Raw genomic sequence first — 16032 nt, 5'->3', positions numbered from 1 at the left:
GATCTCAGCAAACTGATCTGGGATAAGGCGTTTCAAACACGTCTTCTTCTCCTTGTTTAACGGCGACGCTGTTTTGGCGCACTACCGCCACCACCTGGAGAGTGGGGTAAATGCGGATATCAAACGGCTACCTAAATAAACCACATAATTAGACAAACAAAAACAATAGTATTTCTTATTGATTGATTGATTGATTAATTTAATCTTCTTCAGTCTTCACTTTTAACCCTCAGAGCTCTTTGCTGCCACCCAGAGTAAAAAGAAAATAGTGCAGATGGAAAGAAATAGACTGCTGTATACAGGTTTGTTATTTACACATTCTGAAAAAAATAACATCCAACAAAAGTTACCTTGAGATAAACATAATTTTGGTGTAATCACAAATAAGTGAAACATTTGTTTGCTTTAATGTATGTATGTATCTAGAAAAATCAGTACTTCTTTGGCAAAGGTTTTCTCCATTAAACAAAGAAAGGAATGTTATGGCAGGTGGAGCTGCTTTAAATGGCAGTTTTACAGTGAGCCGGCCAGTCTGACCGCAGCTCCTTATTGATGTGGTAGTAAAGCCAAGCCACAATGGGGAAAACTGTGATGGCCACAGCTGTGGAGACGCGCAGTTTCCCGACCGGAGCTCTGAGGAAAAAGACAGGAGAGTCTAAATCTATCAGAAACTCAAATTAAACTTGAGTTGAAGAGCAAATTACCTTCCAGAGCGGCGACACAAAAGAAGCCAAGCAGCCGTCAACGTAAGACCAGAGAATTCTCTGAAGAGAATTAGAGAGCAAAAATACATTATTAATAGATATTATCTCATTATTTCTGTCTTTAATTGGCTGGCAGCCTTAGCAGATTTTTTTTAACCAAATATATGATAAGCAGTTATTGTTATGCTTATTACTATCAGACTTTTTCCTTCTACTTAACTTTCCATTTCCATGCTGGGACACAGGACTCTGAACAGATTTCATGCTCCGAAACCAAACTTATTTTGGTAACATTTTTTTATTCTTATTTTTTAACCTTTATACTCTACAGGCACATCTTTATTTTCTTTTTGACATGAGCCTCAGCACACCTGCCCTCCTCCTGCTGGAAGATCTGCGTTGCTCGCTCCGCGTAAAGTTTCCATCCTAACATGAAGATAGCTGCGCTGGAGATCATCAGGTGGAGATCAGCAACGCGCCTCCAGGGCAAAGTTTCTGGAATTAAAAATCAGAAACAAAACATATAGAAAAAACAGCTGTGATGTTAACATGTCCACCACGAGATGGCGCTGTTAGGACTAATAAATGTTCTGTAACGGTGCAGAGTCCAATAACTTCTCTTCAAGAGTGCTAAACAGGAAAGAGGATGTAGTTTCTGTGCAATCTGTGAGACTCTCCTGCCTACCTGTGACATGAGGTCTGAAGCCAATAAAACCACAGAGGACAGCAGGAACTGCATAACCCACCTGGAACAGAAACACGTCAAGTACAACCAGCAACCCGGGGGAAAATACTGCAAAGCCGCTAAACCTACCATCCATAAACCTGCGTCTGGATCGTTGATCTGAAAGATCAACACATGGCATTATTACCATTAAAAAAGCAAAACCAGAGTAAACACTCATTTATCAAGCGCTAACCTGCACATAGGAAGCCAGAGTAAAGAACACAGACATTAAAAAGTTACTTAATCGCCAAACTACAGAAAGCCATGAGATCTTCTCACAAACTTCTCCCATCGTTGTTTGGAATCGTCCCTTTTCTCCTCCTCCCCGCCCGGGCCTCCGGGACGTACAGACGCTAGTCAGCAGACGCACATACCGTCGCTGCACTGACGAGGTTCGATATTCACTTCTTCAGCTGAAAGATGCGGGGTGGAAAACGCCTTATAGTTGTACAAACGATTTAACGAGTGAAATTTTTATGTTAGATTAATAGACAAAATGATAAAAATGATAATGATCTAGATATTTGACGCAAATTCCTCCAAACGATGGATGTTTGACTAAATAAATCTCATTCCGCTCATTTAAAGACGTTGCGGAAACACGTCATAATGGCTTTTGCTGTGACTAAAATCCAATCACAATTAAAATGTCACAAAATTGGTAACCAAAAATAAAAAAAAGGATAAAATAACTGATAACATGTAGCAATATACTTTTTAAATCTTCTTTATTGTCAAATCACATCAAAGGCTGTTTATTTAGCAAGTATGAAACTATTTCCCACTGACTAAGAAAATGAAACGCAACGTAAATTCAATAAAATACAGCAAAATATTGCTATGGTTAAGGAAATAAGGAAGCAATTCAAGTTTGCATGGAAACATAGCCTGTAATTGGAAACAAGTCATGAACTGCTAGCAGAATAAAGGAACAGATAAATAAATAGAATATCAGGAAAATATATGTCAGATTAAAAAGAACATAAAAATTAAATTTGAAAACAAACAAATATCTTAGAAATAAATGTAAAAAATTATTTGAAGTTGGAAGCTGAGTAAACAGTTTTCAGTACTTACTTTGTTATAACATACATTACTGGTTTTGGAGTATCACGTTAAATAAATTATTTGGAAAAGTGTTTCTTCTGGCTGAATTTTATATTTATTAATGATGCAAATTATTTGTGTTATTTTATTTAATTTTTTTATTTTACGACCTAAAATACATTTCCATATAAGTATTTTGTTACATTATTTTAAAATGTTAAATCAGATAATCAGTTACCCGGTACTAAAGTAACTTTTTTGCCAAATACTTTTTCATTTTACTTGAGTAAAAATGCGCTGAATTAGTTTTACTGCATCTTGGGTGCCCTGGTATTGTGTTTTATTTTGAAAGAGCTTCTACAAAACATCCGGTCCCTCCTCGGCTAACAGCTGCAGCCTTGCTGCGGTTTGTGGGTGTTGAAATGTCAGCTGATTGTTAGCCTGTCTAGCTAGCTTAGCTCAGTTGGGTGTTTGTTTTTGTCACCAGATAGCCTGCCTCTCACGCAGCCCCCCGAGCCTTAACGCGTATTTAATCATTTCACGGACTTATTCTCTTTTTCATCCGTCGTCTGCTTCGTTTCGCGGGTCTCACCGCCGTTAGTGTTGCTGTAATTTTCCCACAGCAGGGAGGAAAAGGGAGTGAAGTTGCTGTTCGAGTCTCTCTGCATTGCAGCCCCTGGCGCTGCTGATGGAATTCAAACACACAACAATGGCGACTCCTGGTTCAAACAGTTCAACGACAGGCAGCAGCCACAGCAGCAGCAACGCGGGATCCGTCACGCACCACTACCAGCAGCCGCAGCAGTCCCAGTCCCAGCACACCGCAACGATGAGCAGCATGCAGGGTAAGCGGGGAGGCTCCCATTCCGCCGCCGTGAAGGTTAACGCTAGCACGGCTAACCCGGGGAGGCTACTCCCTACACTGACGGATGTGTCACATTTTGCACAATGAGTTCGCAGCTTTTTAATTACATAACTGAGTCAGATGGGAACAATGGTTGATCTGGGAGATTTACTGAGTGGCTCTGCTGTTAATGGTTTAGAATAGGTTTGGTTCAGGCGCTTGGTTTTAGACTGTTACTTACAAAATCACATTTTTTATTTACAGTTTCTCTCAATTAGTATTTATTGGATTTGGCTGAATGAGATCAGAATAATCTGAACTATAATTGGTCTTTGTTTTCATCACCGTGTACAGATCAGTTTGATTTGACTCTGTGGAACAGGATTGAATTGGACTATGTACCAAAAATTACAAACTGAGACAGTTTAGTTCGGATCCTGGAACTGATCTGAACTGCATCAACCTGAATGAGTTAAACTGTGTTTGTGTGTGAACTGAATTGGAATTAAAGTGGATTTAATCTGTAGAATTCAAATCTTTTCTGGATTAGTGTGGGTTGTAGTAATCTATAATAAACTTACATTAATTAAACTGTATGTACCTGGACTTTGACTTTAAGACAGAGTGGAGGATTAGCCCGTTTAAAATTAAAGTCCAATTTATTCGCACAGCAAATGGGAACCTATGTTAAAGCCTTTATGTTCATACCTGATTAACTTTAATAAGTTGAACTGAATCAAATTAAAACAAATGAATGAAAAAGTCTGTTTTTGGAATTTAATGTGATCACTGGGTTTAGATGGACTGATTTAAACTGAACTGAATATATTTTTATCTAAATCTTGTTGAATTGAATCCAGTTTAAATAGATTGAACTTTACATCAGATTATAAACTGAATCGATTTATTGCTGGATTGAAGTGAATTGGAACCAGTTTATGATTTTACTTTCATTTAAATCTGTTTTGTTTAGTTTAGCTGGATTTTCCTTTCTTGAAATAAATTGTATTATTATGGAGGTAAATGGAGCGAATTGGACTCTTTATGGACATAAACCGATTCACTTAGTCTGTGTTCACCTGTTACAGACTTTACTTTGATAAACTGAATTGAATTGAAACATGTTCATTTATAAAACCACCCGACTGTGCTCCATTCACTTTATTTATGTTTCTCTATTTTAAATAAATATTATCTTAATTATGAATAAGTCCCATTCAGTTCAGCTGCCTGCAGTTTGCTTCAGTTGTATAAAATCCGGTTTAATCCGTTCATAATCAAACAGAACCGATTGAATTAATCTGAAATGCTGGTTATGTTACAGTTCAGCTTTATAATTTCATCAGAATTTTATTTTCCAACCCAGTAAAGTTGAGTTTGGTGAGTTTTTAATATTTCCCAGCGGGTTTGAAGCTGAAACTGGAGCTGCTTTTTGTTTCAGTCCAGATTCAATCGGATTCTACTAACTCTGCCACGGTTCTGTTTTCTATGCAAACTCTGCCTGTTTTAACTTTCAGAGTCCAACACCTGCTGGAGATGTCAGAGTGAAACAGGTACACACACACTGCTGTCACTCACCTGCTTCAAAATAAAAAGAACTTTCTCTATTTTTTAAAATATGCTTTTTGATTACTGCAGCTAACCTTTGTTATAGCATTAATAAAATCTTCATTAGCTGTGATTTATGTAGCTTAATTCTCTGAATGATGTGACAGTTAGTCCTGATGTGTCGACTGTGTCGGTTTTTATTCTTCTGACTATTTTGTTTCTTAATGCTGCTTAATTTTTGCTTCCTAACTCCTGATGTGATGCTGACCGACGGTGAGCTGTCCAGAGAAAATAAAACTCATTTTTCCATCTGAAAATGCTTCTTCCTTCTCTCCTTTTGATCCTTTTTGTTTTGTTTTACCTGCTGCTCATGTCTTCCTCTCATTTACCTCCATTTCATCGCGGTCCACTGTCTGCAGCAGACTTACAGGTGCATGCTAATGCATTTCCTTTCATCAAATGCATTCTGTCTGCAAAAAGATCCTCCAGAAGCTCTAATAACGCTGCAGAGCAACGCAGATTTCTGAGAATATGTTTTTAAACCTGAGCCGTAAAACCAAAGAGGCAAATTTAAAGCAACAGACTCAGATGTCTAACTGACAAAGCAGTCTCCTGAGGATTGTTAAAAAGAATAAAAGCTTTCTTTTCACCTCTAGGGTTTCAGATAAACCTGTCTGGAGCTCACCCAAGTAAGCCAAACCTCTTTTGCTTCAGCACCAACAGCACTCCTCTCTTTCTTCTCCGCCTGACTCTTTGGTATGGAGGGAGTCTGTCCTACTGTTCTCCACTAATCCCAGCCTAATCGCCCCGCTGGTCCTCGTAGGCCTGCGCCACCAGCAGCTGGGCTCCACAGATTGTACTGACTCTAAGCAGATAGCTGCAGCATGCACAGAAACAGAAACAGCAGATCTGCTCTGAATGGCCTAAGCTAGCATTCAGGTGTGGCTCCCAGCAGATCTCTGGCTGCTCCTCACTGTGATGGAGGCCTCCGCCAGCTCCACTCTTACAACTCTAACTCTGTGGTTTCCAGTGTCCAACTAACAAGCAACACAAGTGTTTGCTTGTCTTGTTTTGTTTCTGGTATTTGGGGTGTGGGTCCACTCCAGCTATCCTCTTGTGTTTGGTGAAAACACTGACGTTGTCGTTTCGAGTGCTGTTTGGCCTATTCCTGCACACACTCCTGTGGTGCAAACATTCGATTCAAGGTGAAATCAAAGCAGTTAATCTTGCATGTTTCCATCATAATGTTTTTATATGTCTAGCTCTGTTTCTTGTTTACCTTTCCACTTTGTGTTTGCATTCAGGGTGAAGTTCAGCATGCTGTGTTTTTGTTACAAAGAGTCGGGGTGTAAATGAAGTGATCAAAAACGACCCATTCCTAAATATCCTTATGCTATTAAAAATCAGAAGATTATAAAGTAGAACAGTCCTGCAGCAGATGCTGGTTTTGAAATGTTCACTCATTCACCACCATTTTGATTCTTATATAGATGCTACATGCTAAGTAGATACGGTTTAGTGCTGTGAAAAAGGATTTGCTTCTTTTTAATTTCTTTTAGACACTTAAAGTTTCTGATCATCAAACAAGATTTATAAGTAATTAATCTTATGATTTTAAAAAATGTATTTTTAGTTTTTAAACCTATGCACATTAGCATGCTAACACTTGTAATATGAAACTATTAGCTTTAGCCTACATAAGCTTTGCTACTAACATTAACATGTTTAGTAGCATGCAGCTGTCAGTGTTAGCAATTTATTAATAACAAATCTGAGGTAACTTTACATTAAACACTAGACCTTTGACAGTAGTTTTAGGAAAACATGCTAACACTAATACCATGCTAATGCTAAGTTTAGGATTAGCTTTAGTTAGATGTGGCTCTGTGTCAGTTTCCATTTTTCCTAGTTGCAACTCAAAATGTGGTGAACATAAATAGTCTCTGAATGAAACCAGTTTAATCTCACTGTTTTGTCTGTGGTTAGGCCATTGGTGGTATAACACTAATGCTAGCCCTAATGTTAGCATTAGCAGAAACGTGATACCATTTGTATATCATAGCATCTGATATTCATGCTCTGTTGTCTTAAATTGAAACTACTTTGCATTTTTTTCATTGAATTATTGTAGTTTATTTATTTTTTGGCAAAATTTGATAGATAGCTAGCATTGGTGGTGGCTGCTAGCGGAGCAGTTAGCTAGCATTGCTGGTGTCTAGCGGAGTGGTAAGCTAGCAGTGCTGGTGGCTAGCAGAGCGGTTAGCTAGCAGTGCTGGTGGCTAGCAGAGCGGTTAGCTAGCAGTGCTGGTGGCTAGCAGAGCAGTTAGCTAGCAGTGCTGGTGGCTAATGGCTGATTTGAAACTCGTTTCAATCGTTTTGTTTGCACAGTGAATGAATGAATGAACACTTCAAGAATTAAAAACATTTTCAGCTGTTAGTACAGTTCATATTCCTGATTTATGATTATTTTATGTATATTTAATGAATCCTAATGTAGCAACAATGGGAGCAAGAAACTATTTTCAGAGTTCCCAGTTTAGTTAAAATATTAATATTTAGTGTATTGATTCTCATATGACAGTTTAGTCTTTATTGATGTTAGAAATGTTTTTAAACGGCATCATCTTTAGCTGATGACTTTTCTGATCTGTAGCTTTTTGCTTCTCACGCCCCTTCTCTCTGGAAATCATTCCATCCATATGTTTCAGTAAATGTTCCTCTACTCATCTTTTCATCCTTCTGTTGTCTCATTTTGTGGTTTTTGCATATTTAACATTCCTACTTTTCCTTTTGGACGACTGCTTTTCGTTTTGCTCTGCTCTTTGTGTTTGTTATGTTTGTAAAACTTTCTCCTGCCGCTCAGGTAAACGCAAAGCGCTGAAGCTGAACTTCGCCAACCCGTCCATCAAACCCTCCACCAGATTCTCCCTAAACACGGCCGGACCTCCGTTTCAGAACCCACACATGTGAGCGAGCGCCCTTCGAGTGTTAAAAACCCGGCTGTGTGGGATGCTCAGTGACTGTTGTTTCACCAGAGAGAGGCTGAGGACTCACAGCATCGAGTCTTCGGGGAAGCTGAAGATTTCCCCGGAGCAGCACTGGGACTTCACCGCCGAGGATCTGAAGGATCTGGGCGAAATCGGCCGAGGGGCTTACGGCTCCGTCAACAAGATGGTGCACAAGCCCAGCAACATGATCATGGCCGTGAAGGTGAGCCAACGACGCTAGGAAAAATGAAATTAAATGTTTATTTATTTCAAACAAGTAAAATGTCACAGCAAAAATAAAATAATTAAAAAGAAAACCAAAAATCTCAATAATAGTCATAAACTTCCATATTAGATTCCAAAAGCAGCAGGAATAAGACAAAGCTTCCTAAATTACACATTTAATTTTTACTCATTGATAACAAATTAAATGATGATAAACAATAATTTTGTCATTTTGAGGCCAGTGATGGACAATAATGAAATAAATAAAACATTCTCAAAGATTAATAAGCTTTAAACTCTAATAAACATTTAACTCTGAGCTGGAAGATATTTTAAATAAATAACAAGTTATAAAGTCTCTATAAAAATGCTTTATAAAACACCAAACTGAAAACTTTTATCATCCAGTTTTTGGATGAAAGAGAGAAAATAAAAATCATTCTAATGGAAATTCTTGAGCTTGTTTTAATTTATTTTGTGGTTATTTGATTTATTGCTTATTTCATCAGGCCTACTTATGTCGCACCTTATAATCTTTCCAAATTATATCAGTACAGTGAATTTATCATGCAGCTTATCTCCTTTAAAATATCCATAAAGCTACATTCATCTCCAACTAAACAAAAAAATCTTTTCCTCTTCTTTATAATCGATTATATTTAAGTTTCCTGTTTAATCTGCAGTAATAATATTTCTGTCATCCAGATTAAAAATCTTCTGCAATAAAGATTTTTAATATAATGTTTTAAACTGATTTATATCGATGCTGTGTCCGCTCCTCGGACGGCAGCAGAGGATTAAACCCGTTTTGTTTTTCCTCAGAGGATTCGGTCGACGGTGGATGAGAAGGAGCAGAAGCAGCTGCTGATGGACCTGGACGTGGTGATGAGAAGCAGTGACTGTCCGTACATCGTCCAGTTCTACGGCGCTCTGTTCAGAGAGGTCAGACGCATTCTGGGACAGAAATATTATTTGTTTTTCCTGCCGATGATCCGATGTCCTGTGTTTGTTTCAGGGGGATTGCTGGATCTGCATGGAGCTCATGGCTACCTCGTTAGACAAATTTTACAAGTTTGTATACGGCTCGCTAGACGACGTGATTCCAGAAGAGATATTAGGAAAAATCACTTTAGCTGTAAGTTTGTTTCTGTGTTTTATTGTTTGCTTTCATTAAATTTCATCTGCTAACTTCTGGTTTTGGTCTGCAGACTGTGAAGGCACTAAACCACTTAAAAGAAAACTTGAAGATAATCCACCGAGGTAAGCGCTCCCATCTGCTCTGGTTTCAGTCGTTAGCTCTTCGCTGCTCACCGTCCGTCTCTCCGCTCAGACATCAAGCCGTCCAACATCCTGCTGGACAGAAACGGAAACATAAAGCTCTGCGACTTCGGCATCAGCGGCCAGCTGGTGGACTCCATCGCCAAAACCAGAGACGCCGGCTGCAGGCCGTACATGGCGGTCAGTAACCGCTGCAGAGCTCTGCTTGTTAAATAACATCAATGTTTTATAACTGTCATTCTGTGGTTGGCCACTATTTAGTTTCTTTTGTTGCAACTTATCAGACAAGCAGATTGTTTTTATGGATTTTTCCCAAATTCAGTGATTTTCTAGATGTTTTATTGGATGATTGGACATTTAACAGCTACAGAGTTTTTTGTTTTTTTTTACCCCTCCAGGGGGTCTTTTGTGGCGCTAGTGTCCCTTATATGACAGCAGGCTGACAGGAAACGGGGAAGGAGAGGGGGGAAGACATGCGGCAAATGTCGTCGGGTCCGGGAGTCGAACCCGCGACGGCCGCGTCGAGGACTCAAGGCCTCCAAATACGGGTCGCGCTAACCGCTACGCCACCACGGCACGACCCCAGCTACAGAGTTTTATCTCAGGTTCTGTTTCAGCAAAAATAATTTTCTTTATATTCTAGTAATAGTCCTAAAGTTACCAGAATAAAATCATGATAATCCAAGAATAAAGTCTCAAACTTATGAGAATAAAGTCTAAATAATCAGAGAATAATATTGTAATAAATCAAGAACGAGGTTTTATGAGAATAAAAATAGGAGGTGTTACCATTATTTTCAGCATTTTGCTTTCAGTTTGACAGATGAGGAAATACTTTATATTTTAAAACATCCATATCAAATTATCGTCAGTGGCAGAACTTTAAAAGATTTAAGATAAAGAGCGGCTCCGCTCCGCGGCGCGGCGGCGGCTGAGCTCAGCCTGCAGGAATCCCAGCAGCAGCAGCTTCCTGTTTCCAGCTGGCACCAGGTGTGCCGACCGGCGGCTGACTTATTTAGAAATGTTGGAGCTCTGCAGTCAAACCGTGGATGTAACACTTTGTTCCTTCCTTTAGAGTCACGATTTCATTTCAGAGACTCACTGAGAAAAAATCAGGTTATTACATAACAATGTAAACGACTACCTGCCATAAAAACCACATTTATTAAATTCAGCTGCAGTAAATCAACCTGAACTACTTTCTGAGACTCAAAGTCTCCTTCAGCAGTGAAAGAGGAGAAAGCATAAACTTCCTGTCTCTACAGGAAGTTGTGATTGTAACTATTGATGCAGATTCACTCATTCACAAAGTTTGCATTGACTTTCAATTTTTCTACAAATCTGACCATTTCCTGTATTTCCTTTTTTCTGACCAATCGCTGCCACTGGGTTGAATTTCAGCCAATCCCCTTCATTCGCCTCCTAATGAACTTCCTGTTTACGTCGTCTCTCTAAAGTCTAAACAGTAAAAATTTCCTTTTATTTATTTCTTTATTTGCAAAAACCTTTTTTTTTTTTTTTACCCCTCCAGGGGGTCTTTTGTGGCGCTAGTGTCCCTTATATGACAGCAGGCCGACAGGAAACGGGGAAGGAGAGGGGGGAAGACATGCGGCAAATGTCGTCGGGTCCGGGAGTCGAACCCACGACGGCCGCGTCGAGGACTGAAGGCCTCCAAATACGGGTCGCGCTAACCGCTACGCCACCACGGCACGCCCACAAAAACCATTTTGAGACGTTGACATATGGAGTTCTTCCTTTGACCTTTGACCCCTCCTCTGTCATGAATGTGTTTGTATTAAGGATATTTTAGGAAGGTATTTGAAAATCTTTACATTTTAGATATTGAATATGTTAAAATCTTGGTTTATTTATTATTATTGTTTTTTGGAGGATGATGTGCAGCAATTTAAACTTTTTTGTAAAATCAAAGTTGGATTTAAACTTTGAAATAAATTTTTTTTAAATTGCCACAAAATCAGTAATTTTTGGTCGGAACAACAGCAGAAATCCGTCTGGGCATCAGACAGCCGGACTGGTTTAAAGGTTTAAAATGTGTTTGATACTTTAGTCTGATGATCAATGGATTCAGTTAAAGCTGCTTGACTCCGTCTGGACCTGCAGATTGGGTCGACACAGAACCAGATCCATAAGGCATAAGTTAAACAGATCAGATATTATCTTGGTTTTATTCGCAGTGATCAGAAGTTCGACTCCTTGCAGCCGTGCAGAGCAGCTGGATCTGCTGGCTGACCTCAGCAGCTATTTCAGGCCTTTAACTAGGCCAGTGAGGCGCTTTCTCAGCTGCATCTGCTCTGCAGAATGAGGACGGAGCTGCATGTGACTGAGAGGATGAGGCATCCTGCGGGCTGCAGATGAAAACCTTCCTGCTCATAAATCATATCGCCTGCTTCCCAAAGTCCAGAATAATGTAAAATCTTGTCTTTCCCAGGATTGACTGTGTTTGTGTTTGTGACGTTTCTCCAGCCGGAGCGGATCGACCCCAGCGCCTCCAGGCAGGGCTACGACGTCCGCTCCGACGTCTGGAGTTTGGGAATCACACTGGTGAGTTTATCCTGCTTTTCTGCTCCCAGAGAGCTGCTGGGGTAGAACCAGAGCTGGTCCAGCAGCTCACTGTCAGTTCAAACGATCAGTTTCTTTTGTGGCCACACCGCCACGCTCAGGGATCGTCTGCAGCTGATTGTTGGTTTCTGATGGCAGATTCTCTGCTGGGTGAAATAATCAGATTATTCTGAAATCTGATCAGCTTCAACTTCCTGATGCTTTATGGCAACAAAACTAATCTGAGACAACGTTTTATTCACGACATGAAACCATCACAAAAACATTCATTTACCCATCAATCCAATAATCAACCATACGTCTGTTTGTCCTCATTCTTTTGTCCATAAACGGTTTCAGTTCTCAGAACTGGATGTTAGAAGGAAAACATCTCCCTACATTATAATGTCTTTATATTGAATCAGATTAAAGTTTGTTTTACTGGGGCTCTTATGCAATAAACCTTATTAAATATAATAACAATGCAGTGTGTGTGTGTGTGTGTGTGTGTGTGTGTGTGTGTGTCAGTATGAGCTGGCCACAGGACGGTTCCCCTACCCGAAGTGGAACAGCGTGTTTGACCAGCTGACTCAGGTGGTGAGAGGAGATCCGCCGCAGCTCAGCAACTCAGACGAGAGGCGCTTCTCCCCGAAGTTCATCTCCTTTGTCAACGTGTGGTGAGAAAACTGAAACACAGCAACCGCTTCTGCCCTCTGCTGGACACAGATGGGAACTGGAGCTTTTCTTTGTCATTTCCAGCCTTACAAAGGATGAATCCAAGAGGCCAAAGTACAGAGAGCTGCTGGTAGGGTTAGCTTTATTTAAACTGTAGACATGGTTAGAATTCGTTTTCATTTCTTTATTTTCCTTAACCTCCAGAGAGACCCGTTCATTCAGATGTACGAGGAGCGCTCTGTGGACGTGGCCGGATACGTCTGCAGGATCCTGGATCAGATGCCGGCCTCTCCCAGCTCCCCCACATACATGGAGTGAAAGCCGGTCAGGAAACGATCCGACAGAAACAAACGCAGCAACAAATCTTTGTGTAAAATTGCTTGGTCCCCTTATTGCAGTGTTAAGAGAAAAAAAGCACCATTACGGTTCAGACTGTATATATTCCCACACTTCTGTTTCTCTGTTCTCCACACACACACACACACACACACACACACACACACGTTAGGAGCTGGATCAGTCAGCCGTTGTTGGTATCAGTGACGTCCAGGAAAAATTATGTGGAAATTGTATTTATGGAACCAAAATGATGTGGACTGGACTCATCCTGGCCGTTACCTGTTACCTGCTCCACCTGTGTGACGCCTGAACGTCGCGATGCGTTCAGGCCTGCAGGACGCGTCATGCTGATGAATGAATAAAGGCAGGAGAAAGGAAACGACGACTTCTGTCTTCTTTCATGGAGCTCCTCTGGAAATGCTCAAACGGAAGCACTCAGGAGAATCTGGGCCGAAATTCAATATTTGGGTCAATAACTGTGACACTGCAGAAACGACCACACCTTCCTTTAACCACAACATTACGCAACTTAAAATTACTCAAATAAATTCACCAAATTTAAATTCACGCTAATTTAAAACAAAATGTTTTTCAATTAAATAACCTTTTGCTTTATGGTGAAGTGAATTTTCAGCCATATTAAAATTTATGCATTTTGAAAAACGTTCGGTGTCAGTCATGTGATCAACAGCCGGATGTTACTACTGGAGAAAACGACAAAGACACAGGAAGTAGCAGGAGGAAGTTTGATTTAGTTTTTTCACAGCAGCACCGTAAATAAAAAGTTTAGCTTCATTCCAACATGTTGAATCCATCGAGCTCCTGTGTAACATTTCCCCCAAACGCCACAAATTTTTTAAACCAATCTGAAAAGTGTGGAGTGACTTTCTGTTGAGCTGCATTACTTTTAGAAAAACATCCCACAGCATGATGCATCCACCGCCATGTTTCACAGGGTTTGGCTCCTTCTCCCTTTTTACTCATTTCATGACTTCTGGGTTTTATTTAGGGGCATCAGAGTAAAGGAGCTACATGTATTTTTATGTCACATTACTCAAGTTCTTAGTTGTAAATGTTGAAAACAGTAAGTTTATAATTATGCTCTACATTGTGCTGGTTTGTTATATAAAATCAGAACAGAAACTTTTAGTTTAGTTTTATATGATGTGAAAGTTTTAGTAAGGGGCGGCCATTTTCCTTTACATGAAAAGTGACAACAGCTGCACTTCCTGTTGGTTTTTAGCAAATCATTTCTGCCTCTAATAATGAAAATGTGCTTTGATTTTGTGTTTTTAATTAATTTTAATCTTACAAACAAGAATAAATTGTATAAATATTTGAATAAATTAGAAAAGAATTGCAGAGATTTTCTAAGTATGCTTCAACACATTACTGGTCCTGAAGAGTTGATTCAGATCTCACTTGAAGTGCAGATTATGAAGTGATCGGCTGCAGTCAGGAGATAATGAAGTCTTTATACTGCTGCTGCTCCGGCTGCTCATCAATGTATTTCTTTATGTACCAGCAGGAGACTCGAGCCTTTAGCTTCTCCTCCAGCAGGAAGTCCAGGGCTGCCTGCAAGACAGGAAATCAGAGGAGCCACACTGAAAATCTTCCTGATAGAACCCAGGCTGCAGAGTTTACCTGGGACAGGGCAGCAGCAATGCCTTGGCCTCGAAACGTTTCAGGAACGAATGTGGACATCAGGTCCACCTCCTTCTGCCCGGTGAACCTGTAGCACAGCACGGCGCATTCACTGTCCCCTGGAGAACAGAAACACACACTTCACTGGGTCAATGTGCAGCAATACTGTCAATAAAAACAGATGATTTCATTAAAAAACCCAAACAGACCTGACACTGCACAAAGAAATTTTACCAGGTAATTTTGGGTTATAGTGCAAATAGAATAGAATAGAAAGTTGAATTCTATTCTATTCTATTCTAAATACCTCAGTGCACTAGAAAAAGGACAAAACTAACTTACTACAAACTATTTGCACTTAAAACTAGACCAGGAATTCTTGGTCTAGTTGTAAGATGTTGTGTTTTTGCAGTGTACAGAACTAAATCTATTCTATGAAGGTTTAACCTTTGATGCTCATTTAGATTAAATCCAAAATAATAATCTACTAGCTGTGCTTCTTTTGTCCACAAAATGCATTGAAATATCTGCTATATGCCTCTCATGTATCAGCCGAACCATTATTCGGGTTGACCCGGTTAGTTTAACAGACTTTGCTTGGACATAAGTTGTTAAAACAGACGGTAGCTTAAAATTACATAAATCTAAACGTAATTCGGCTGAATTCTATATGTAAACAACAGATTAAATTTAGCGGCGGGAATAAAAATATGAATGTTTCTATTGGAGATTATTTAATCCATATGTTTCGTGAGGCCCGAAGTGGACCCGGGGCTCTCCTGGTGGATCTACCCCGGCTGTAGGGCCTTCTCTCCGGCTGAGAGTTTACCTTCGCCGCTGCTGCCCGTAGTGACCGTGAAGCGTCGGTTCTGTCGGTCATGTTGGACTTTAAACCGTCCGCTGCAGCTGGAGGAGGCGGTATGGCAGGAAACGACCCGGTGAGTCAGTCCAAAGAGTCTAGAAGTTATTTTTAAAGCCATTTAACGCGGTACAAACACACTGCACATGCGCAGTGTGGTCAAAAGTAGTCGTTCTGCAGTTTGTCCGCCAGAGGGCGCAAACACGCAGAAATCATCGTGATGTACTTTTGACCTCCAAAATATTGTATATTTACAAACTATGACAGATATTTCTATATGTAATATATAAAATATATATTTTATATATTACATAAAGTGGCTGGGGAGAGGGAAGTCTGGGCCTCCCTTCTGAAGCTGCTACCCCCGCGACCCGACCCCAGATAAGCGGAAGATGGATGGATGGATATATAAAATCACACTGAATAAATAGAAACAATCCGTAATTAAAAAAAATAAAATTCTATATTAATGTGTAACCTTGAAATTGAAATAAATGAAACAAGATCTAAAATACTCTTATAAATGTTCACCTTAAATGAAGAAAAAATAGCATGTTTTTATATTTGACTCTAAAGAATAAAATGAATCAATCTCA

At 39.8% G+C, this 16032-nt stretch overlaps 3 protein-coding genes across 6 annotated transcripts; 1 reads left to right on the top strand and 2 right to left on the bottom strand.

Annotated features, from left to right (window-relative positions):
* Window positions 1-182: 182 nt before the first annotated feature.
* Window positions 183-2610, bottom strand: tmem220 (transmembrane protein 220). The gene is made up of 6 exons (XM_028041375.1): window positions 1625-2610; window positions 1519-1548; window positions 1390-1450; window positions 1076-1199; window positions 705-764; window positions 183-633 (listed from the first exon to the last, which is right to left on the bottom strand). The coding sequence occupies exons 1-6, from the start codon at window positions 1721-1723 to the stop codon at window positions 501-503; spliced, it is 507 nt and encodes a 168-aa protein (XP_027897176.1). The 5' UTR covers window positions 1724-2610; the 3' UTR covers window positions 183-500.
* Window positions 2611-2840: 230 nt separating this feature from the next.
* On the top strand, window positions 2841-13307 carry map2k4a (mitogen-activated protein kinase kinase 4a). 4 transcript variants are annotated; one of them, XM_028041364.1, is made up of 13 exons: window positions 2841-3323; window positions 4840-4875; window positions 5527-5559; window positions 7734-7836; window positions 7906-8080; window positions 8905-9024; window positions 9098-9217; window positions 9291-9342; window positions 9413-9540; window positions 11845-11922; window positions 12448-12596; window positions 12679-12724; window positions 12799-13307. In XM_028041364.1, exons 1-13 carry the CDS (start codon window positions 3167-3169, stop codon window positions 12910-12912), a joined length of 1311 nt encoding a protein of 436 aa, XP_027897165.1. In that variant the 5' UTR covers window positions 2841-3166; the 3' UTR covers window positions 12913-13307. The 4 variants fall into 4 exon arrangements, with proteins under 4 accessions (XP_027897165.1, XP_027897167.1, XP_027897166.1 ...); XM_028041366.1 differs by lacking the exon at window positions 5527-5559 and having other exon boundaries at window positions 7746-7836; XM_028041365.1 differs by lacking the exon at window positions 5527-5559 and having other exon boundaries at window positions 2842-3323.
* On the bottom strand, window positions 13171-15616 carry LOC114159414 (protein NATD1-like). Its single transcript, XM_028041376.1, has 3 exons — window positions 15407-15616; window positions 14578-14696; window positions 13171-14508 (listed from the first exon to the last, which is right to left on the bottom strand). The coding sequence occupies exons 1-3, from the start codon at window positions 15555-15557 to the stop codon at window positions 14389-14391; spliced, it is 390 nt and encodes a 129-aa protein (XP_027897177.1). The 5' UTR covers window positions 15558-15616; the 3' UTR covers window positions 13171-14388.
* Between the last annotated feature and the right edge of the window lie 416 nt (window positions 15617-16032).

The sequence above is a fragment of the Xiphophorus couchianus genome, chromosome 16, assembly GCF_001444195.1.
Source record: "Xiphophorus couchianus chromosome 16, X_couchianus-1.0, whole genome shotgun sequence".
NCBI lineage: Eukaryota > Metazoa > Chordata > Actinopteri > Cyprinodontiformes > Poeciliidae > Xiphophorus > Xiphophorus couchianus.
The sequence above is the reverse complement of the archived record's forward strand: the minus strand, read 5'-3'. Positions and strand labels throughout refer to the sequence as shown.